Source organism: Microcaecilia unicolor, chromosome 4 (assembly GCF_901765095.1).
Source record: "Microcaecilia unicolor chromosome 4, aMicUni1.1, whole genome shotgun sequence".
Taxonomy (NCBI): Eukaryota; Metazoa; Chordata; class Amphibia; order Gymnophiona; family Siphonopidae; genus Microcaecilia; species Microcaecilia unicolor.
Window position 1 is genome coordinate 259,943,417 of NC_044034.1, and position 25,893 is coordinate 259,969,309.

Here is a 25,893-nt window from a genome sequence, read left to right on the forward strand (position 1 = left end):
TACCTCTGCAAATCAATGGCAGAAGAAAGTAGTCTCCATTCCCAAAGCATGTTGTTGGCTGTGTGACAGCACTGCCTTGGTAGGTAAATCAAAGAGGCAATTGCCTGTTTCACAAATCATTATAGCCTGGGTCTCCATCAGTCTCTCTCTTTCTCTCATACTCCCCCAGTCTCCCTCACTCATACCGCACCCTCCCTCCCCCCACTAAGCTTTCACCCTAAGCTTTTCTTCCTCTCTCAGGGACGATGCACAAAGCTTGTGCCGGCAACAAGTGATTTATACCAATTTTAGCCGATCTAGTGCACACATTATTTAGCATCTAATGCACAAAGGGGTTCAGCGTCTTTTACTGTTCGTCATAGCAGCCACCGATAATCCTATTCAAACATATTATACTGAGCTCATTAGTATTAAAAATGAGCACTTCGATACAAAGATGTTCCTGTGCACTGCACAGAAAGGAGCGCCTACCTTTAACTTGCAAAATTTTACAGCAGTTCTGGAGCTGCCATTAGATGGGGGCAGTCTGCTTGCACTATACAGTTTGCTGGATTAAAGTCATAGAAAACATTCACCCATATCCATTCTGGTTCCATAATTCTACTAACACAGATCAAAAAGGCCTGAAGTTACCAATTTCTGACTCTAACAAAGCTACTACTACAGTGCACTCCATTTAAGTGCATGTCGGATAAGCACATGCTCTGTTTAACTGCATGCCGTACTTCAGTCCCATTTTTAGCGTTATCAATTTCTATGGGGACAAACTTCAGTTTAGAAGTGCAAGATTCGCTTATATGCATTGTTTAAGTCTGCCCCTCTGTATTAAAGACTCCATATAAGCGCACGCTCGGAATATGGAAGCCGACTGGCACGTGACAAAGGGACGATAAATTTGAATTCTATCGCATAACTCTCATTGGTTACCTGCCACAGGTGGAAACCAATGAGAGTTAATTTGTTAGACTAAGTGAAAGAAAGTTGTTAGAGTGTATAATGGAGTCGTCATCATGCAACTGGCTGAACGAATAGAAGTTCTGAAAAAATTAGAAAACAAAGTCAAGCATCTATTGCTAAAGAATATGGTGTCAATCCCAGTAAATTTCACATATCTTGAAGCAGAAAGATCAGCTTCTGGAAGCCTGGCAAACCAATACATATCCACACAGGAACGTAAATGGGCGAGAAAAGCTGAGGATGTAGAAGATGCTGTTCTTCGGTGGTTTTCTCAAGCCAGGAGCAAACAGTTTCCTGTCAGAGGTCCACTGCTTATGAAGAAAGTAATCAGCTAGCTGAAGGTCTTGGACTAACTGAATTCAAAACCACTGTAGGATGGTTGGAAAGATGGAAGGAGAGGAACAACATAAAATTCAAGAAACAGCATGGTGAAAAGCAAGACGCTGATGACTTTGGTGCTGAAAATTGGGCTGTTTCAGTTCTTCCTACCATCTTGAACGAGTTTGCACCTCATGACATTTTCAATGCTGATGAAACCGGTCTTTACTGGTGAGTGATTCCTGATGAAACACTTGCATTCAAACAAGCCGAAACTACAGGAAGTAAAACGTCAAAGGAATGTCTGACGAGCCTCCTTTGCTGCAATATGGATGGGAGTGAGAAGTTGGAAACACTTTTGCAAGAGTGCTGGCGAGTCTCAACACCATGCAGGCCTATCTGGAGGCCACTGGATGTCAGTGCTATGACAGTTTTTACCGTCTGGCAGACCTAGTCTATGGAACTCACAGACAGAATAGTGTACAGAGGACTATGACTGATTACTGTAAGAAAGCCTAACGTCAGTTAACGGAAAATGTATACTGTACGTATAATATACACTTGTTTATCGGATTTCAAGCTTCTTTGGGTCACTATGGTTAAGTGCACGCTCCGGTTAACTGCATGTATTTCTTTGGTCCCAGACCCCTGCACTTAAGTGGATTGCACTGTATTTTAAACACACAAAACTGAACCAAGGTAGTTTTCTTTTGAGTGATGTCCCTCTAAGTTATAATACTTGTGTCTATCATACCAGTCAGAATTGAAATTGCCAATCTCTGCAGCCTAATTAAACTGAACCGGAAACAGGAACTATTAAAGATCCTGGTTCTTCTTATGCAACCGTTTTTCAATAGCCTTCTAATCTCAATACTCTATGGAGAATTAAATGTCAACAGTAATTAATATGATGAATAAATGTGAATGTGCTCAGACTTTCCAACCTGATTCAGCTAAAAGCCAAACTCTTAAAGATGTCAGTCACTGCAACCAAGCACAGTAGAACCGAGGGGTTTAAACAGAGAAATAAAATGGTCATTGGTGTGAAGAGATTTTGCAGCAACCAATAGCGATAAAGCAATTAAGGATTAATAAACCACACATGCGCTAGCATTTTTGTTGGTTGTTGCTTTTTTTTTTTTTTTTACAGGGGAGGCTAAGTAACCTGTTTTGCTCCTTCCTAGCTACAGCCAAGAATTTGAACATGTGCTTTGGTAAGAAAACATAAGACTGAGTAATGTGAAGAATAAGTTTAATAGACATGGAATGGTTAGAGTGTTATTTTGTAGTCCAGTTTCCTGAAGATCCCTTTAGCGAAACATAGACTATGTCGGGATCGGAGTTTTGAGAACTACATTAAACTCACCAGGGTTTGTTACGGAACTGCACTTTTGACGCCACCTAATTCAGTGAATTAAGATTGCAGTCTTCTATAATTAAGATTAATATCATGTAATAAGCTATGTGAAGCTTTATATTTGATTATGGATAGATTATAATTTATGTAGGGATTACTTGGTGCAATGATTGACATCAGCTTTTACCTGAACCAGGCTAGAGAGTCTGAGCACCTTCACATTTATCATATTAATTATTGATATGTAATTCTCTATAGAGTACCGAGATTAATAAATGGAGAATATATTTTTTTTGTTTTGAACCCTATTCATTTTTATGTTGAAATAGCCTTCTAATGAAAAACAAGATTTTATAGCTTGACACATACACACATTTTGGAGTTTAGCTGGTCGTGTGCACTGTAGGTGTGGAAAGCTGAGCTTTGAACAGTGGCGTTCCTAGCCTGCATGACACCCGGGGCGGATCACCGATGCACCCCCCCCCCCCCGGGTGCAGTGCGCCCCCTCTACGAAATGACACCTCCCCTCCGGCGAAATGACACCCACCCCGGGTGCACGCCGCTGGGGGGGGGGGTGCCGCGGCACGCGCCTGTCGGCTGAGTCCGAGTTCGCTAACTTCGTTCGTTCGCTGTAGCTCCCTCTGCCCCGGAACAGGAAGTAACCTGTTCCGGGGCAGAGGGAGCTGCAGCGAACAAACGAACGAACGAAGTTAGCGAACTCGGACTCAGCCGACAGGCGCGCGCCGTGGCACCCCCAGTGGTGTGCACCCCGGGTGGACCGCCCCCCACTTGGTATGCCACTGGCTTTGAAAGTGGAAGTGCATGCACCGATCATCAATGATTGCCAAGAGACTGTTCTGCACATTTGCTAGGCACTTTCCCTACCGAGCCACTTGCAGAATTTCCGTGCATCTCATTTGCATGCAATTTCCTTTGGGCTGTTTCAGTATCGCTAAGTCACTTCCAGGCAACTATGCTTTGGAGTCAACCACCTATAACCCTTCCCTTGCTATTCACACAACTGCCTCACAAACTGCATGGTGCAGGAAGTTCGGGAAATCTCAGGTTTCAAGTCCCGCGAGACTTTCTGGACCATGTGGCTCAAGTTTATACAGCTGAATAGTGGTGCTGAGCTGGAATACACAGTTTGAGGCAGCTCTGCAAAGAACGAAGGGAAAAAAAAAACCCAAACATTTGAGGGTATGAAATCCCAGATGCGAGGGTGCAATTTCTAGATGCCATGGTGACCTGGCACCTGGGATCTGTCAAACCCCAATTTTAAATGCAATAAAGGTATCAGCCACATGCTCAGCGGATCATTTAGAAATAACTGTTTTTAAATCAACTGGAAAAAAAAAGTTGCTTCTTTTTCTTCAAAAGCAGGAAAATTATACCCAATGTTTCGACTGCCTTCTTATTATCCAGGCAACTGATCTTGTTCAATTCAAGTATTACAGTACTATACCAGTTAACAGGACTGGCTATGATAACAGAAGCACCAGTGGCTTTGCCGGTGTCAGACATTGCTCGAGCCTTCCCATGCACCCAGACAAGCCACTCTGCTCACCCTGGTAGTCCAGTGGGCCCTGGATACCTCGGCCCCCCCCCCCCCCCCCCCCCCACACACACACATGCTTTGCAAAGATCTCCGTGGTGGCTCAGTGGACCTCAAATACCCCCCTCCATTCTCTCCAATCTGCCCCCACCCACCTTAGGTTAGAAGGCAGGAATGATGCCCACTTGCTCCTGTTTTCAGCGCCACTATCTTGAAAAATGGTGCCTCTGATCCCTAGTGGTACATTGCACACACTCCCAGCTGTGTGTCCCAACATATCACTAGTGATCAAGCGCTGATGGATGCCTCCCTGGGATCAGGTAAGTTTAACTGGTCCACAGGAGGGTGCCACAGTATTGGAAGCTCTCTGATTGAAGGCCTCGCTGTGCTGAATGCACAGGCCAACACCATCCTGGACTGGATAGTTTTGGTGGAGTTGGGGGTCAAGAGGGAGTCTGTTCTCCTCCTGTCAGTGTGTGAGCCAGTCCTTATTCGGCTATATTAAACTCCATGATAATTTGCATGCCATTAGTTTACTGCTGAAGATTTATTTTCAGCACATGCATTAGAATACTGTGCACTGAAGCTCAGGGCACTGCTCTAATGCACAGCTTATTACATTGGTCCTCCATACAGGAGTGGAGGAGTAACTTAATTAGAGCAGGGCCAAAAACCAGAGCAACTGGGGAAAAAAAAAAAAAAAAAAAAAGAAGATAATGGTACATGGCACCAGAAGAGCAGAGGTGCCCCCCCCCCCCAAAAAAAAAAGGGACAACCAAGAGATGTCACTAAAGATTCTGAGGATGTGTAGAAGCGAAAGCTACACTACAATGTGTTTGATCTCCACTTTTTAATGGGAAGCGTAATTTTATTGCTTAAGCCAAGACCAGAGATCTAAGGAGCACGTCTGTTTTTAAAAGTATCGTTAAAAAGTAGTGACCAAATACACTGTTGTGTAGCTTGTAATTCTACACATTCTCAGGAAATTTGAGACACCCCTGATGCAGGCATTTGTGCTGAAACCTGGCCAAGTTGGGTCATCTTCATAATTAAGATCTTTGGTGACATCTCTTGGTAACTCCTTTTTCAGCTACCTCTGCTCTACTGTGCTGAGAACCAAAGCAGCAACGGTCAAATCCTACTGCAGCTCCTTGTAATCTTGGGTAAGTTACCTAACCCTCCGTTACCTCGGGTACAAACTAGTGATCCTTCCAAGGACAGAAAATACCTTCTGTACTGAATGTACACCATATCGATAGATTTTGGGCCTGCAGGTTATGTATATAACAAATAAAATAAAATAAATGTTTTCTGAACTTAAGAATAGTCGTACTGGGTCAGACCAATGATCCATCTAGTCCAGTGTCCTGCTTCCAACAGTGGCCAATCCAGATCACAAGTACCTGGCAGAGAGGAGGAGTTGCCTAGTGGTTAGAGTGGTGGAATTTGGTCTTGGGGAACTGGGTTTGATTCCCACTGCAGGCACAGGCAGCTCCTTGTGACTCTGGGCAAGTCACTTAAACCCTCCATTGCACCAGGTACAAATAAGTACCTAAGCCGCATTGAGCCTGCCATGAGTGGGAAAGCGTGGGGTACAAATTAAAAAAAAAACCCAATTAGAAGCAACATTCCATGCCACGAATCCCAGGGCAAGCAGTGGCTTCCCCCAAATCCATTTCAATTTTGGACTATGGATTCCAGGAACGTGTCCAGACCTTTTAAAACCCAGATATGCTAACCACTGTTACCGCATCCTCCGGCAGAGAGTTCCAGAGGTTAACCATTCTTCGCTTGAAAAAATATTTCCTCATATTTGTTTTTAAAAGTAATTCCATGTAATTTCATTGAACCCAAATTGCTAGAAGATATAGAAATAGTTGCTATGAAGACACTGCTCTGCCTGTAGATCATTTTTGCTGCATGTTCTTATACATTGTATATTATCATGCAATTTTATAAGTTCCCTTTTTCCACATGGAAGACAGGCTTTATTCACTGAACTTCTCAGGGAACATATATCTTTGTTTACTCAAGGCCTCTTCCAGCTGAGAGGGTTTCTATAATTTTAACCCCTATTCCTAAAACTTCCTCAGGCTCATTGCCAACTACAGGCCAGTTGCTTCCATCCCCTTATTGGTCAAGGAGATGGAAGGAATTGTAGCAGCCCAGCTCTCTATCTTTCCAGCTTTCATCTCCTGCACGTGTCCCAGTTTGGCTTCAGGCCGTGCTATAATCCTGAGACTGTTTTAACCGCTTTAGTTTCTGCCTTCAGGGAGGAAATTTGTTTAGGCAACAAAGTTCCTAGTTATGCAATTTGACATGTCAAGTGCCTCTGATGTGGTTGATCATGATCTTTGTTAAATTTACTAGACCAATTTGGGATTTGTGATAAAGTCTTGTCCTAGTTTCAGGGCTTCCTGAAGTCTAGGTCTTACAGAGTAAAACAGTCAGGCGCATTATCATCGCCTTGGTCTCCAAATTGTGGTGTGACACAAGGCTCACCCTATCTCCAATATTATTTAATGTCATGATGACTCCGCTAGGGGGGAGACCTGAGTCGATGGGATTCCATCCTTTATCTACGTGGATGTCATCACTATTTACATCCCTTTTGAGGTGACATCCAGGGAATTCTATAGGATTAAAACTAGCCTTGATTTCATGGAATGCGGGCCTCTGAATTCAGGCTAAAATAAAACAGGACAAAACTTAAATTTTGGTAATATCTAATCTGTCTGACCATGATCCCTGCAGCAATTTTAGCACTGACTGTATTTCTTATCTTTTGGAGTCCACTCAAAAATGTTTTAGGGGTTGTTGTTGATCGACACAACTTTTAAATCTCAGGTGTGTTTAATCTTTTAAATTACTTTAGAAGCTGAAGCATTTAGGCCCTTTTTTCAATTGATATTTTCAGATTAATTGTCCAATCTCTTGTTTTGCTAAATTTGATTATTGTAATTCTATTTATGCGGGGAATAAAGAATGTATCTTAAGGACAGCAAACTGCTCAAAATACTGAGGCTAGACTGTCATGCATGTACCATGCTTTGAGAGGGCTACTCCTTTGCAGATACATTTGCATTGCCTTCCCATTAGGGCCAATATTGTTATTCAAACTCTGTGCTCTCATATTTCAGATTTTGTATGGTATTGCCCCTGACTATATGTTGCCCCTTGTTATTTGACTTCTCACAATTCAATCTTTGGTGAAAGAGACTACCTGCATCTTCATTTTCCCACCTTTAAGAAAATACTTTATAACTCTATATATTCAGCTACTTTTTCATACCAAGTAAATGGTGGAATTCCTTGCCAAAAAATATAGATCCCAACATGATTATTTAGTTTTTTATAACTTTTGAAATCTTTCCTTTTAAAAATATTTCTGTCAATAGATCCTGGTGCCTAATCTCCCACTTCCATTCTAACCCATTATGTTTATTATTGAATTCTTTATATATTTACAATTTTTTCCTTATTGATGTGTGGATTTATGTATTTTGTTTAATATTTTTGTAATGACTTCTTTTTAGCTTGTTAACCACTTTGAACTGGAAATTGTATGGGAAAACGTGGAGTATTAAATGTCAAATAAATGTGTAGAAAAAGCTTTATACAATTATCCCCCCTTTAAGCTGCAAACTTGCAGTAACCCTGCTGCTTCCTTGCATGTAGGTTTGTTTTTCCCCCAAAATAATCCCACAGCAGGACCACCATAATAGCTACAAGCTCATGTTATTCGTAGTTCTCATATATAGTGAGCTTGTAGCTGCTGTATACACAATAGCCAAGTAGAATTCTTCTTCCCTATAATACACCATAACCAATGACGACCGTAGGTGGGCACCCCGACATAATGCCCTGACAAGATAGCCCGACAAAACACTCTTGTAACAAAATAGCCCTTGACAAAATAGCCCCCTAGAAAAAAATAAGATAAAAGATGATACACTACAGGTGAAATCCTTCACTGATAAAGGCTCCTACCAGCATTACATTGTATAAAGCATATATAAAATTAAAATAAAATTCTATAGCTACCAACTGGTATTCCTGATCTGTTCTGCTGTTTAAGGAAATTATTCTTCCATCAACATGCTAATTAAAAAAAAACAAAACAATATTGTCATCATTTTCATAGTCTTACCAACCTTATCCTGTTTGGCAAGGTAAGATTATTAGGAAAAAAATGCAGTGCCTAATCTGGGCAGCCTGCTCGGGGTCCTTTTGTCTGGGGCTAATTTGTCAAGGCTGTATTGTGGGGCAGGCCGTTTTGACATTGGCTATTATGTCAGGAGCTTTTTAGTGTTTGGAGCTTTTTTGTCAGGGGCCCTTTTGTTGAGGCTATTTTGACAGGGTACCCCCTAAGTGGATATAGAAGTGAATGGAGGATGAAAAGCTGGGGCACAGCCAGGGAAGTGAATCAAGCTCATTCATTCTGAAAATCCTCACCATTTTGATCTGTATGCATATAGCGAAGATTACTTACCTGTAGCAGGTATTCTCCGAGGACAGCAGGCTGATTGTTCTCACGTGGGTCGACATCCGCGTTGGTCCAGGAATCAGCATTTTGAAAGCAAAATAAAAAAAGTTTTGCCAGAGGTCTTCTGGCGTGCATGTAGCGGCACCACTCATGGCGTACTGATTTCCCGCCCATCGTGTGAGCACGTCTCGTCAGTTAATCAAAAAGCATATAAAGAAATAAATAACTCCAAAGGGGAGGTAGGCGGGTCTGTGAGATCAGCCTGCTGTCCTCGGAGAATACCTGCACAGGTAAGTGTCTTCGCTTTCTCCGAGGACAAGCAGGCTGCTGTTCTCACATGTGGGATATCCCTAGCAACCAGGCTCACTCAAAACAATGAACACTGGTCAATTTGGCCTCCCAATGGCGAGGACATAACATAGATGACCTGAAACCATAAACGAGAGTGCAGCCTGGAACAGAACAAAAATGGGTCTAGGGGGGTGGAGTTGGATTCTAAACCCTGAGCAGATTCTGCAGCACCGACTGCCCAAACGACTGTCGCGTCGGGTATCCTGCTGAAGGCATTAGTGAGATGTGAATGTGTGGACTGATGACCACGTTGCAGCCTTGCAATCTCTTCAATGGAAACTGACTTCAAATGAGCCACTGACACACCCATGGCTCTAACATTATGAGCCATGACATGGCCCTCAAGAGTCAGCCCAGTTTGGGCATAAGTGAAGGAAATGCCAATCTGCTAGCCAATTGGAGATTGTGCGTTTTCCGATGGCGACTCCCCTCCTGTTGGATCGAAAGAGACAAACAACTGGGCGGGACTGTCTGAAGGGCATTGTCCGCTCCACGTAAAAGGCCAATGCTCTAAGGTATGCAAACTGCTTTCGCCAGGGCGGGTATGAGGACGGGGAAAGAATGTTGGCAAGACAATTGACTGGTTCAGATGAAACTCCGACACACCTTTGGGTGCGTGCAGAGGACTACTCTGTTGTGATGAAACTTGATATAAGGTGCATGCACTACCAGGGCCTGAAGCTCACTGACCCTACGAGCTGAAGTAACAGCCACCAAGAAAGTGACCTTCCAGGTCAAGTATTTCAGATGGCAGGAATTCAGTGGCTCAAAAGGAGCTTTCATCAGCTGGGTGAGACGACGTTGAGATCCCATGATGCTGGTGGAGGTTTGACAGGGGGCTTTGACAAAGCAAACCTCTCATTGAAGTGAACAACTAAAGGCTGTCCAGAGATAGGCTTACCCTCTACATGGCGATGACAGGCACTAACCACACTAAGATGAACCCTTACTGAGTTGGTTTTGAGGCCAGACTCTGACAAGTGTAGAAGGTATTCAAGCAGGGTCTGTGTAGGATCTTGGGCCTTGCAGTCACACCAGATGGCAACCTCCTCCATTTGAAAGAGTAACACCATTTCGTGGAATCTTTCTGGAAGCAAGCAAGACTCGGGAGACACCCTTTGAAAGACCCAAGGAGGCGAATTCTAAGCTCTCAACATCCAGGCCTTGAGAGCCAGAGACTGGAGGTTGGGATGTAGAAGCGACCCCTCATTATGAGTGATGAGGGTTGGAAAATAGTCCAATTTCCACGGTTCTTCAAAGGACAACTCCAGAAGAAGAGGGAACCAGATCTGACGCGCCCAGAAAGGTGCAATCAGGATCATGGTTCTGCAGTCTTGCTTGAGTTTCAGCAAAGTCTTTCCTACTAGAGGTATGGGAGGATATGCATACAGAAGGCCTGTCCCCCAATGCAGAGAAAGGCATCTGACGCTAGTCTGTCGTGGGCTTGAAGCCTGGAACAGAATTGAGGGGCCTTGTAATTGATCTGAGTGGCAAAAGATCCACCGAGGGGGTGCCCCATGCTTGGAAGATCTTGCGGACTACGCCCATGTTCAGTGACCACTCGTGAGGTTGCATTATCCTGCCCAGCCTGTCGGCCAGACTGTTGTTTACGCCTGCCAGATAAGTGGCTTGGAGAAACAGGCCGTGACGGCGTGCTCCAAAGCCACATCTGGACAGCTTCCTGACACAGAGGGCGAGAACCGGTGCCCCCTGCTTGTTGGTGTAAAACATGGCAACTGATTGTTTGTCTGAATCAAATGGATTTGTTGGACAGCCGATCTCTGAAAGCCTTTAGAGCGTTTCAGATCACTCAAAATTCTAGGAGGTTGCTCTGAAGACCTTTTTCCGGAAAAGGACCAAGCTCCTTGAGTGTGAAGCCCATCTACATGAGCCCACCACCCCAGGAGGGATGCATCCGTCGTCAGCACTTTTTGTGGCTGAGGAATTTGGACATGGGCGTCCCAAGGTCAAACTGGATCGAATCGTCCACCACTGAAGGGAATTCCGAAAATCGGTGGACAGCTGGATCACATCCTCTAGGTCCCCCCACAGCTTGACACCACTGGGATGCTAGGGTCCACTGAGCTGGTCTCATGTGTACACATGCCATGGGAGTTACATGAACTGTGGAGGCCATGTGCCCCAGGAGTCTCAACATCTGCCGAGCCGTGATCTGTTGAGATGCTCCCACTATGGACACTAGGGACAGGAGGATGTCTGCCCTTGCCTCAGGAAGATAAGCACGAGCTGTCTGTGTTCAACATAGCTCCAATGAATTCCAATTTTGAACTGAGGTTAGATGGGACTTGGAATAATTTATCACAAACCCAGTAGCTCTAGCACTTGAATAGTCATTCGCATGGGACTGTAGAGCACCTGCCTCCAAGGTGCTCTTCACCAGTCAATCGTCGAGATAAGGGAACACATGCACTCCCACTCTGGGTGCAGACGCCAGACCAAAGGGCAGTACACGGTACTGAAAGTGCTGTGTTCCTAGCCGAACTCGAAGATACCTCCTGTAAGCTGGAAGTATCGAAATGTGTGTGTAAGCATCCTTTAAGACCTAAGAGCATAGCCAATCGTTCTCTTGAATCATGGAAGAAGAATGCCCAAGGAAACCATCCTGAACTTTTCTCCGACTAGAAATTTGTTCAGGGCCCTTAGGTCTAGGATGGGATACATCCCCCGTTTTCTTTTGCACAGGAAGTACCTGGAATAGAATCCCAGCCCTTCTTCCCTGGTGGAACGGGTTCGACTGCACTGGCCTTTAGAAGGGCAGAGAGTTCCTCTGCAACTACCTGCTTGGTGCTGGGAGCTGTAAGAATGAGTTCTCTGTGGGCAATTGGAGGTTTGGATTCCAGATTGAGGGTGTATCCTAACCGGACTATTTGAAGAACCCACCGGTCGGAGGTTATGAGAGGCCACCTCTGGTGAAAAAACATCAACCTCCCCCAACTGGCAAGTCGTCCGGTATGGACACTTTACTGGAGGCTACGCTGAACTGGAGCCAGTCAAAAGCCCATCCCTTGCTTGTTGCTGGGGAGCACCAGGGGCCTTAGGCGCACGCTGTTGACGAGAACAAGCATGCTGGGGCTAAGCCTGGACAGGCTGCCGAAAAGCAGGAGTGTACCTACCCTAAGATAGTAAGAGGAAGCACTCCTCTTCCCCCCCAAAAAAACCTCCTAGATGAGGAGGTAGTAGCAGAAGACGCCCAGCAGGAGAGAGAAATCCATAGCATCATTATGCTTCTTGATCTGGTCAACTACATCCTCTACTTCTCACCAAAGAGGTTATCCTCCCGGCAAGGAACATCTGCCATCCAGCCCCTGGACCGAATGACTCAGGTCAGAGACACGCAGCCATGAGAGTCTGTGCATCACTATACCTAGAGGCAGTGATCCTGGATGCCACATCAAAAGTGTCATATGTACCACTGGCAGGAATTTTCGACATGCTTCTGCTGCCTGACCACCTGGCGAAAAGGCTCAGCCTGCTCCGGAGGGAGTGCATCAACCAAGCTGGACAGGTTGCCTCACCGAGTTCCGCAAGTGACGCTCCGTTGAAGAGCTGGTATGTCTGGATCGTGGCGGTGAGCATAGCGGCCTGATACATCTTCCTCCTAAAAGAGTCCAAGGTTTTAGATTCTCTGCCTGGGGGCGACAAGATGTGATCTCTGCAACACAACAAAAGTAAAGTACGTAATGGACATAACACAACTCTTCCGCTGACTGATCCACATGAACTTTATCTTATCATAACATCACTTTGTTCACACCGGAGTCTGCAAACGCCTTTTCGGTACTATGTAAGCCACATTGTGAGCCTGCAAATAGGTGGGAAAATTTGGGATACAAATGTAACAAATAAAGAAATAATAAATAAATAAATAAATACTTGTGACCTCGATTAGCCACTGTGGAAGCAGGATACTGGGCTAGATGGACTTTTGGTCTGACCCAGTATGGCAGTTTCTGATGAGGGGAGAGGGGTGGAAGAAGTGTCCTGCTCTCCTCCAGTTGCGTATGAGAGCAGCTGTTTAAAAATTAATGATCCTGATATCCACACTCTCATTCCATTTGATCCCTTCCATGAAGGTGTGGAACCTCCATAAAAACAACACTCATATCAGTTCAACACTGTCCCATCAAACCTCCTGTAACAGTCCTCAACCCCTGATCCCCCACCCGAAGCAGTCCAGTATCCATCATCACACACATCCAGCAACCTATAGCGAGCTCTCCCTGATGGTCTTGGGGGGGGGGGGATGGGGAAGCAGGAGCAATCCCAGTTGCTCCGGCTCCATACATTCTGTGGTCAAAATGGAACCTGACTTCTAGCAATGGTCTCAATGTATCACTGTTTTAAACTGCTCTGATGCATCGTGAAAGGCAGTATAGAAAGTCCGGTAGTAATATAGTGTTCAAACTTATATCCCCTAGTAGTAGTTCCACCAATTACTGCTAAGAGTCAGAGGCCCCATTGTTGAACCTGGAGTCCAATGGCGCAATGGCGACTGGGCCTGCTCCTGCAGATCACAGGGAGAGCCCTGTTAGGGTCCAAGGGTGGGAGGGAGGGTCCATTGGTTTTACAAATGCTCCTTCAAGCTGGAATGACTTGGGCCAGGCATAAAAGCCAATGCGTAAATGTCAGATATCCTTGTATATTGCCCAAAATAAGGAACATATAGTACTACTACTACTCATCTCTATAGCGCCACTAGACATACACAGCGCTGTACACATTATAATAGAGGCAATTCTCTTTCCCTAGTGGGCTCACAATCTAAGGTGTTTTTTGTACCTGGGGCAATTGAGAGCTGACTTGCCCAGGGTCAACAAACCTTGAATTATCCTAGAAGCTGTATTTGAGCCACCTATAGAGCTTGCAATGATTCTATGGTAAGCCGTTATATCCCACATTACAATAATAAAAAAAATGGCATTACAAGACTTTGCATCACTGTATGAAAATTTTCTCTACTCATATATTTCAACCTGTACATCTTTCTAATAAAAATATCTTTTAAAACTGCTCTCAACTGCAGTTTAAAGAAAGTGACGTATCTTCTATAGTGATATTTTGGGTCCACCCCAACCATGCTTCCTTTGAAATCTCTTCATGGTGTAGTGTAGATCGTCTGAGTCAACGACAGATTTCTAAAATCCCTATTTACATATGTAGCCAGAGCTTCTAAAATAACCCCAATAAAGTATTTGGATTTTCAGAAAATGCTTAATAAAGGCATTTATGACAGACCTCTGATGAAATTTAAAAAGTCGTGGGACAGAAGGCATGGGGCTCAATTCCAAAGCACTTAACTTACTAATTTCCATAGGTTACTATGTAACTTTAAGTACTTTGAAATGTGCCTCAATGTTTTACTGTGGATTGATAAACTCGTGAAAGACAGGAAAGAGGACAGCTGAAGAATCAATTTCTCAAAGGAGAATGATGATTACATGAGTCCCCTAGAACCTATACATGGCCAGTGATTAAGATAACTTACAAATAATCTGGGAAAAGGAAACAAATGAGGTTGATCAAATCTGCAGATGACAAAAACTTGTTCTAAGTGTTAGATCATGAGAAGATGGTGAGCAACTATGGAGAACCTTACAGGACTGGGAGACGAATGTTTAAATTGTGGAAGAAATTATATAGGTCAAGTATAAAGTGATGCACTTATTAGGAAAAATAATCTAACTATGTTAAAGTCACCACCAGAAAAATCTTGCCAACACTATGGGCAACCCCTTTGAACACTGCTCAACCAGTAATGTGTACCTAAAACCCCACGGTTAGGCTCACAGTAGCTTTCTGCATCAACCACATAGTTTGGTTTTAAAAAAAATAGCTTTGACAAGTTCCTGGAAGGAACTTGACCTGGGAAAACCACTGCTCACCCTTGAGTATAAGTAACAGGGGATGTATTTATTTTTGGGGTTCTGCCAGGTACATATGACTCAGCTTGGCAACTGCTGGAAACAGAATGCTCAACCTGGACTTTTGGTGTGACCCAGTATAGCATTTCTTCTTAGGTTTTCATGTCCTCTTCTCTCGGTAATAAAAAACTTTCCCTGTATAGCAGCAGGAGTTCAGGGACAAGAGTACACAGACAGCTTGATATCATCAGTATGTATGAAGTCAACTCACCTTCAATGTACAGTGGCTCAACAACATCATGATTAATGAGTTCAAAGTTCTCATGGCCAATCCAGTGCTCCAATTTCTTTTCCTGCCCGTAAAGAAGTTGTCCACAACTGTGACTTCATGGCCATCCATCATTAGTTGTCAGTTAGATGAGAACCCACAAACCCTGCTCCGCCAGTTCTCTGCATTAGGACAGTGTTCATGAAATATTATACCAACACCAATAAATCCCCAAGACAAGCATGACAAGATAAGGTTCAATCATAATCTGTAAGACTGCATCCACACCTTAGTGCAACTATTTATATTTTATTATAAAAATTCACTTTCAGTTTTACCACTAACCATCTTCGCTATTTACATACAGTGGTTGCTTGATTACAGCAATGCCACAAACCAATGTTAAGAGTTTCTCAGAATGGTCTTAGCCTTTAACTACACACTGCTGGGAGATACTGGTGGAAAGAGAAGTGCTGCATTTCTGTACACATAGCAATGAAATATAGTAAAGCACGATGTATGATCTCATCCCATGAAGAATGTTTTCAACAGATGGGGAAGAGAATCTGCAGGTTGAAACAATGGGGCAAAGCAAGATTTTTTTTTCACAACCTGACTGACAAGATTGCAGAGGCACACACCTTTATTTTACAACAAGCACCGTGTCCAACAAGTCATAAGGAAAAATGACTGGCATGTGAATCAAAGGAGGACTTAAGTAGCTTGCACAGGACCTGGGAGAGCTGGGAGGACACTTAACAGAGGTATACACATGAAACAGGAATCCTAAATATTAAATCATCCTCTTCTGTTAGTATGGTTAGAAGGAAGATGGTGTGAAATAATTCAATCTTGGCAACTGACCCTACAACCGTAGTAACATTCTATTGCAGTTCCTTGGTTTCTAGATCTAGGTCTCAGGTGGGGTTGCCTAAGAAATATACACATGGCAGTGGATTTTATAGTGAAGTTACTGAAATTTAACAGTAGTTCTGCTCTGTAGGTTTTATAACGGCTGCGGTTGCAGGAGGGAAAAAAATAAGGAAATAAGAAAGCGGGTATTTTTTCCACCTCTTGTATCAGTTACACTGAGAAGATATTCCTGCTGTACCTGAATGTAGTATATAAACTGCTTTGGTTGCACCACAGAAAGGCAGAATAATCAAACTACATTACCCTTGCTATGACAGCAAGAGAATGAAGAAACATACAAGGCCTTTTGCTAATAATATGAAACTCTTCACGCCAGATGGCACTAAAATTAAAGATATCAAGGCTGACAAGACTGTGGGGGAGGTTGCACTAGCAATTTTGAGAGTGGAACTAACATGGACAGCAGCAATCCCCAATCGCTCTGCCCATGCTGGTTCCCACTCTCATAGCTTCTGTAGGAAGTTGCGGCAGCCATTTTCACTTTGTAGCCAGCGAGGATGGAGTAACTCGGGATTGCTACCTGACCCAAAAAGGCCACTAGACTACCAGGGCTCAGAAGGTAGGCTACGGGTAGGGCTTACAGTTAAGGACAGCATTAACTGGTGGGAGGCCAAGGGCACACAGAGGGAAAGGAACTGGGACTTGATATACTGCCTTTTTGTCGGTTTTTGCAAACTATATTCAAGCGGGTTTTAACATAGCATATATAAAGGTACCTATTGTACCTGGGTCAATGGCGGGTTAATGATTGCCCAGAGTCACAAGGAGCTGCAGTGGGAATCGAACCCTAGGCTACTCCTCCACTCCAGAGTACATGCAGAGGCAAGAGTTTTGGTTTCAGCTGAAAATGCACTTGCATTTTTGACAAAAACCGACGAACGGCTGAATCTGGATTTTGGTGCCGAAGCTTGGTCAGCCTCTACATTACTTCGATGTATTTATTTTATAAATAAATACAACTTGAATTACTGTTGAATTTATCAAACTGATCCTCTGCAGTTCACAATAGAAATTTAAGACTGACATGACTTATGGCACCATCAGCAAGGTCAAGGGCCACATCACTGTACTCAAGTAAAGCTAATAATCATTACAATAAAACTAGAAAAGTATTTCCAAGAATTCAAATCAGCAGCAGAGAAAAGCAAAATCATTAAGAGGGCTTTCAATAATGATCCTTTTAAAAATTCTGTCTCCTTGGTAATGAAATCTGGTATTTCTACAAGTTCCTTTGCACACTCTAAAAACACCGTGGATCCAAGTGGAATCATGGCTTCCATCAGAAAGCAATGCTCACTTGCAACAGCAGATCATTATACAAATGAGTCACATGACCACACTTTCTATGACTCGGTAAACTTACACAAGATTTTTTAGCATTGCTCCAATTTTCAAATATCAAATGTATGCTTATTAGACTATTCTGTTATACTATCTACACACTCCAGAATAGCACTCAATATTATGTTAAAGCTGGCACACTTTCATATAGGTGCTAATTTTTGAAAATGATTAAGGGTGCTTAAACTCATGAATGCAACACAAATCCTCCCCTCTCCCCCACAAAATCAAATTTGAGTCCTCCTGGGGCAGGAAATAACAACTATACCTAATATAATGTCCTGAGCTACAACTGAAAAGGGAGTGAGCCATATCCACAATATGAGTAGATAAACAAATTATGACTGGTAGTGAGAGTTAATGACCATCCCTTATCTAAATTGAAGAATACAGTACGTATTGTGGACATGGGGGAAGACTAAATTTGGATAAATCAAAAGCTACAGAAGTACTCAAAAGTCCTAACAGTCTTTTCCATTCTTTATCATCCTCTTGATCCCATGCAATCAGTCCACACCTGCTCTCCCCTCCCATCAGCCCATCCACAGAACAATTACCTCAGCTTGTCTTCACCAGTCTCTCTTTCTCTCCCCTATCAGCCCATCTATTCTACTCTCTTTCTCCCCATTGTGACATTCCCATAATCTCTTATCTCCCACTCCCTTACTTCCTCTACCACCTTTTTAGTTGTCTCTCTCTCTTATAAAAAGCGAAGATACTTACCTGTAGAAGGTATCTCCCGAGGACATCAAGCCATTATTCTCACATGTAGGTAACACGGTCCCCCATGCCTGGTCCAGAGCTTTAAAAAGTTGTATATAACTTTTAAGAGTGTGCACCCATGGTCACTTCACGCATGCATGTCTTCCTGCCCACTGTAAGTACGTGGGATCCTCAGTAGCATACTATAGCATACTACAAAAAAAAAAAGGAGACAACTCTTAAGGGGAAGTGGGAGAGAATGTGAGAATATATGGACTGCTGTCCTCGGAGAATACCTGCTACCGGTTTGTATCTATGCTTTCTCCAAGGACAAGCAGGCCAATAATTCTCACATGCAGGACCTCCCTAGCTACCAGGCTTAAGGAAAACAACAGCAGCAGTTAACTGAACCTCGCAACAGTGAGATCAAAACACAGATTAAACAAACTATATACAGAGTGTGCAGCTGGAACAGAACGGGCTTAGGTGGGTTAAGTTGGATTCTAGACCCCCAAACAAATTCTGCAACACTGTCTGTCCAATCCCACTATCGTGCTGGGGTGTCCTGCTCAAGGCAGTAGTGAGATGTGAATGTGTGGACTGAAGACCACATTGCAGCCTTGCAGATTTCTTCAATGGCGGGTGACCTCAAGTGGGCTAATGACACAGACATGGCTCTAATATTATGAGCCTTGACATGACCCTCTAGAGTCAGCCTAGCCTGGGCATAAGTGAAGGAAATTCAATCTACCAGCCAAATGAAAATGGTATGTTTCCCAATGGCGATCTCCATTCTGTTGGGATCAAAAGAAAATGTTGGGTGGACTGTCTGTGTGGTGTAGTCCATTCCAAGTAAAAGGCCAATGCTCCCTTGAAGTCCAAAGTATGCAGTACGCTTTCGTCAGGATGAGCATAAGGCTTGGGAAAGAATTTTGGCAAGACAATCGGTTAGTTCAGATGGAATCCAAAACAACCTTAGAGTGCGTGCAGAGAACTACTCTGTTATGATGAAACAATACAAGATGGATTCGCAACTAGGATCTGAACCTCACTGGCTCTGCAAGCTGAAGTAACAGCCACCAAAACGACCTGCCAGGTCAAGTATTTCAGATGACAGAAATACGTGACTCGAAAGGAGCTTTCATCAGCTAGGTAAGGACTCTGTTGAGATCTCATGACACAGGTAGAGGTTTGACAGGAGGCTTTGTCAACAGCAAACCTCTCATAAATCAAATAACATGAGGCTGCCCAGAGATGGGTTTACTCTCTACATAAGCACTAATTGCACTGAGGCAAACCCTTACAGGGTTAGTCTTGAGACCAGACTCAGAGAGGTGTAGAAGGTATTCAAGCAGGGTCTGTGTAGGGCAAGAGATGGAATCTAGGGCCTTGCCCTCACACCAGACGGGAAACCTCCTCCATTTGAAAGAGTAACATTTCTTATTGGACTCTTTCCTGGAAGCCAGCAAGACCTTGGAGACACCCTCTGGAAGATGTAAAGAAGCAAACTCAACTCTCAACATCCAAGCTGCGAGGGCCAGAGACTGGAGGATGGGATGCAGAAAGAGACCCTTTGTTCTTCATAAGGGTTGGAACACACTCCAATCTCCAAGGCTCTTATGAGAATAACTCCAGAAGAAGAGGGAACCAGATCTGCATGGGCCAGTATAGGGCGATCAAGATCATGGTCCCGCAGTCAGCAGGTCTTCCCACAAGAGGTATGGGAGGATACACATACAGAAGACCTGTCCCTGATGAAGGAGGACGGAATCCGATGCTCGTCTGTCATGGGTCTGAAGTATGGAACAGTACTGGGGGACTCTGTGATTGAACCGAGTGGCAGAGAGATCCACCGAGGGGGTGCTCCACACTTGAAAGATCTTGCAGGCAATGCCCATGCTAAAGGACCACTCATGCGGTTGAATAACCCTGCTCAGTCTGTCGGCCAGGCTGTTGGATTTGCCTACCAAATAAGTGACTGAGGAGCATTCCATGCCAGGGTGCCCAATGCCACATCCAGATGGCTTCCTGACACAGAGGGTGTGATCCGGTGCCCCCCTGCTTGTTCGTGTAATACGTTGCAACCTGAATATATGTTTGAATGAGTATAATTGGATTAAAAACTTGTTAAAAGAAAACAGAGAGTAGGGTTAAATGGTCAGTATTCTCAATGGAGAAGGTAGATAGTGGGGCTCCCCAGGGGTCTGTTCTGGGACCGCTGCTTATTAACATATTTATAAATGATCTAGAGATGGAAATAACTAGTGAGGTAATTAAATTTACTGAAGACACAAAGTTATTCAAAGTTGTCAAATCGCAAGAGATTGTGAAAAATTACAAGAGGACCTTACGAGACTGGGCATCTAAATGCCAGATGACGTTTTAACATGAAAAAGTGCAAAGTGATGATGTGGGAAAGAGAAACCCGAATTATAGCTACATAATGCAAAGTTCCACGTTAAGAGTCACCAACCTGGAAAGGGATCTAGGTGTCATCATTGATGATACGTTGAAACCCTTTGCTCAGTGCTCCGTGGCAGCTAAGAAAGCAATAGAATGTTAGGTATTATTAGGAAAGGAATGGAAACAAAATGAGGACGTTATAATGCCTTGTATCACTCCATGGTGCGACAGTACCTCGAATATTGTGTTCAATTCTGGTCACTGCATCTCAAAAAGATATAGTGGAATTTCGGGAAAACTTGTATAAATGTTTGTACGTTTGGGTAGCTTGCCAGTGCCCTTGACCTGGATTGGCCGCTGTCGGGGACAGGATGCTGGGCTCGATGGCCCTTTGGTCTTTTCCCAGTATGGCATTACTATGTACTTATGTAGAAAGGTACAGAGAAGGGTGACGAAAATGATTAAAGGGGATGGGACGATTTCCCTATGAGGAAAGTATAAAGGGGCTAGGGCTCTTCAGCTTGAGAAAAGACGGCTGAGCAGAGATATGTTAGAGGTCTATAAAATAATGAGTGGAATGGGTAGACGAGAACCATTTGTTTATCTCTTCCAAAAAATATAGGACTAGGGGGCCACGCAATGAAGCTACAAAGTAGTAAATGTGAAACGAAATTGGACGAAAATTTTCTTCACTCAATACGTAATTAAACTCTGGAATTCGTTGCCAGAGAATGCAGTAAAAGCAGTTAGCTTAGTGGAGTTTAAAAAGGTTTGGATGGCTTCCTAAAGGAAAGTCCATAGACCATTATTAAAATGGGGAAAATCAACTGCTATTTCTAGGATAAGCAACAAAAACATGTATTGTACTTTTTTGGGATCTTGCCAGGCACCTGTGACCTGGATTGGCCACTGTTGGAAACAGGATGCTGGGCTTGATGGGCCTTAGGTCTATCCCAGTATGGCAATATTTATGTACTTATGAGCAGCCTCGATCTCTGAAGCCTTTAGAACATTCCAGATTGCCTGAAGCTCCAGGAGGTTGAGCTGAAGATCTGATTCCTGTGCCAAGCACCCTAGGTGTGAAGCCCATTCAACATGATCTCCCCACGCATTCTGTCCATCAGCAACTTTTGGGGCCAAAGAATTTGGAATGGCAGTCCCCCAGCCAAACTTGTCCACCAGAGCAAAGACTGAACTAGCTCTGGGGACACTCAATGGCATCCAATACGTTCCCCATGGCCAGACACCACTGGGAAGCAAGGGTTCCACTGGGCAGTTCTCATGTGACGACATGCCATGGGTGTCACGAACTGTGGAAGCCATATGGCCCAATAACTTCAACATCTGTCGAACTGTGACCTGTTGATGGCTCGAACCTGAGTGGTCAAGAGCGATAAGAGTGTACACTCTTGACATAGGCGGAAAAGCTTTTGTCTGCTGTGTAGCTAGCAGGGTTCCAATGAACACCAATTGTTGGACAGGAAGTAGATGGGATTTGAGGTAGTTTTAAAATGAACTCTAGGCACTCCAACACCCTCCCTTGATGTGTGCTTTACTTGCCGATAGTCTAGTTAGGGGAACACATGGAGCCAGAATATTGCTAGACATTTGGAACCTGGGAGCAGACGGGAGGCCAAAAGCAACAAGCAATATGGAAGTGATGGGTTCCCAGCCAAAATCAAAGATAATTGCTGTGATCAGGAAGTAAACGTTGCGCATCCTTCAAGTCCAAAGACCATAGCCAATCATTTTCTGCATCATGGGGAGCCTGGAGCCTAGGGAAACCATCCTGAACTTTTCTTGACCAGGAATTTGTTCAGGGCCCTTAGGTCTAGGATGGGACACATCACCCCCCCTGCTTTCTTTTGCACAATGAAGTACCTGGAATAGAATACCTTCATTTCTTCCCCTGGTGGAACGGGTTCAACTACACAGGCCTTTAGAAGGGCAGAGAGTTCCTCTGCAAGTACTTGCTTGTGCTGAAAGCTGAAGTGACTTGCTCTCGGTGGGCAATCTTGTGGTCTGTCGCCAATGCAGGGCATAACCGAGATGGGCTATTTGAAGGAACTCTTCGACTTGCCCAAAAACCTCCTAGAGGAGGAGGCAGTTGCAGAAGGTGTCCTGTGGATGAGTGTTTTTGATGGTATCAGTATGTTTCTGATGAGGTCACTGACCTCCTCCACTTTCTCTCCAAACCTCTGCTGGCATCTGCAAACCTTTGCTGGAACGCTGGGTCCAAGTCAGAGACACAAAGTCATGAGAGTCTGCACATTACTATATTTCAGCAGAGATTTTAGATGCCACATCAAAAGCATCATAGGCGCCCCTGGCCAAGAACTTACAGCATGCCTTCTGCTGCTTGGACCAAGTGGCGAAATGACTCAGTCTGCTTCAGTGGAAGAGAGTCTACCAAGTCATACATACTTCGCACCAAGGACAGCAAGTACAGGGTCATGTAGAGCTGGCACGATTTGAATACAGGAGGATTAGCATAGAACCCTAATACATCATACATCCAAAAGAATCTAGAATTCTAGCTTCTCTGCCGGGGGGCGCCGAAGCATATTCCCTAAAACTACTGGCTCTTTTGAGCACAGATTCCACTACCAGGGAATAAGAGGCAACTGGGGCCTATCAAATCCTGGGGAAGACTGATTTCAATACACGGTGTCAATCTTCTTAGGGAGGACAGGGACCCAACAGAGGCTCTGGCTCTCAGTTCTTCACTTAAAATGTTCCACAAGATCTTGTGAAGCGGGACAGTCACAGCCTCTCTAGGAAGTGAATCGTAATCTAAAACCTCAAACATCTTAGCCCTGGGCTTGTCCTCCACTTCCAAAGAAATGGAATAGCAGCCGCCATTTCCTTTACACAAAATGGGAAGACTCTCCAGTAGAGATTTTCTTTCCAATGGAGGAGAGGGGTCTGATGGGATACCATTGGACTCCTCCTCTGAGAAGTACCATGGATCCTCATCAGACTCCCATGAGCGCTCATCGGTGTCAGTGAGAAACTCCTCATGGGAGGGCTGAGACTGAGTACGTCTCAACAAGGAGGAACTATGTCCTTGAGAAGGGCATTAAGATGTTGGCTCCAGCCTCGACTCCAGCAAAGTTTCCTGCACCAGTTGAGGAGGTACTGACACGGGCGGCAGTTAACACCAAGGAAACAAGCAGCACTGGTGTTGGAGACCTCACCACTGGCTGCTGGCATGGCAGGTGCAATCACCCCAGAAGCCAAACGCTCAAGAAGCAAGGTCCAGAGGCGCTCATCAAGGGCAGACATCGGGAAAGGCTGGGGCGTCGGTGTAGAGACAGGCTGCGAAATAGTCGGGGCAGAGCGGGTGCCTGGTCCTAGCTACGCAGGGACCCATGCACCAGCACCTCTTGGATAGAGGAAGAAGCAGTCCTCCAGGTGCTGACACTTCTCAGGAACAGAGCGTTCTGTGGTGTCCTGTTACTCCCAGTACTGTGCGTCGAAGGCAATTGATGCGATGCTTCTTGGGCTTCCCCCAATGCCTGGCATAGGTGCTCCTCAGTGCTGGGTTCCTATTCTGACCGGTCCTGGGGGGGGGGGGGCCTGCTCAGCAAACTGACGTCGAGGCTATGTATATTCAAATAAGCCAGTAATGATTAAAATATAGCCATGTAGAAAAGACTAATGGTGGATTTTCCCAACACACAGCTCACCAAAAAAAAAAGCGGCAAATGCTCCTTATTTCACTAGGGCAGTGGCGGCCCTAACATTAGGACAACTGAGGCGGGGGCCTCAGGCGGCACTCTCCCCTTCCCTCCTCACACCTCTTCACCAGGTTTACCTTATTTTTTCTCTTTCAAAAGGCCCTGCGGGACTCTTCTCCCTACTGTGGTCCGCCTCTTGAATAACTTCCATTTCCTCAGAGGCAGGAGGATGCAGTACTGCAAAGAGGCTGATGCCGAAGGTACCACAGCAGGGCAGGCCTATGGTAATCGCGGGCCGTTGCCACCTTATGAAAAAAGAACAAAAAAAATAAGGTAAAACACGGGGAAGAGGGTCGAGGAGGGAAGGAGGGAGATGCCAGACCATGCCTGCCTCGGGTGACAGATTGCTTTGGGCCGCCCCTACACTAGTGGAATCTGGTGCTAGGACTTAAAAGGTTTTCAATCTCATTCAAAAGAAAACAGACAGTCTGCAGTCTGTGATTCAGGAACTCAAGTATGATTGTAACTAAAAAAAAAAAACTTGGGAAGTGATAGAATTGAAATTCACTATACAAATTATGCAGCTGCAAAGGTGTAGTATACTCTTAAGAGCAAGTATTTTCCTTTGTATTACACAATATTTCAAAGTCAACCAAGCAAGTGGCAACAATTAAAAAAAAAAAAAAAAGTTCAGACTTTAAACTGCTCTTCAACAGCTCTGAATTCCGTTCCATTACCACAAAATAAAAGCGACCAACTGAAATTAATTTGAAAGTCAGAGTTGGCCACAGGAGCTGCAGGGAGAGCAAATCAACATAATATACAAACAATGCTAACTTACCAGAATTCTTTTACGATCCTTTTCAGAGAGAAATTTTACTGGTGGGTACTTCTGAGTAAAACTGTGGAAAAAGTGCAAATGATGAAATCACCAGCAAGAAATGTTGGGCTAAAATTCCTAGTAAGTTGCAAGCACTCTCTCGTGCACAACCATTTGTTCAGTCTAACATTATGTTTTGGTATCTGTTGTGAATGGGTATGGTTCATCAACAAATTTTTGTGTTTAAAAGAATTTTTAGTGTTTATTCTTTCTAGACCAATGGGTGTTGGAAAGAAATGATTACCTGAATTCTCTGTTTGATTTGTTGGTTCCATGACTATTTATTTTTATTACTATTTGTGTCATTATTGAAAACCACTTAGTTATTTGGTTGGCAGCATATCAAATATTAAGAAGCTTAGGAACTTGGATACATAAGAGGTTGAAAATATCTGTTTGTCTAAGGGCAACAAAGCCCTTGGGTGGCCTGCTCCCCCCCCCCCCCCCCCCCCCCCCCCCCCCCCCCCCCCCCCCCCCAATTTGGGTCCCTAAAATCTGCTGGTTTAGCTGACGAAGGTCTCCAAGCCCTGAGGCGACATTTGCAACCGTGCTGTCTGCCCTGCTTCCCCCTCCCTCATGCTTGGTTTTAATGAAATTGAGCATGTACAAGCTTCACACATGCTTAAATTTCACTAAAATCGAGCATACGTGCCAGGGCAGAAAAGCAGGGCAGGCAGCGCAGCGCAGCGCCAAGTATCGCCACAGGAAGGCTTCTGCTGGCAGGGATTGGGGACCCTCATCAGCCCAGGCATGCGAGGTTGTGGTGGGAGCAGACAGCAG

The 25,893-nt window shown here is 44.4% G+C and overlaps 1 protein-coding gene across 1 annotated transcript in view; it reads right to left on the reverse strand.

Moving 5' to 3' along the window:
- UXS1 (UDP-glucuronate decarboxylase 1) overlaps positions 1-25,893 on the reverse strand; it is a 130,792-nt gene that overhangs the window by 41,379 nt on the left and 63,520 nt on the right. Inside the window, 4 exon segments of the mRNA XM_030201461.1 lie at positions 15,178-15,249; positions 15,252-15,314; positions 15,317-15,356; positions 25,075-25,135. Of these exon segments, the coding sequence (XP_030057321.1) occupies positions 15,178-15,249; positions 15,252-15,314; positions 15,317-15,356; positions 25,075-25,135 (236 nt within the window).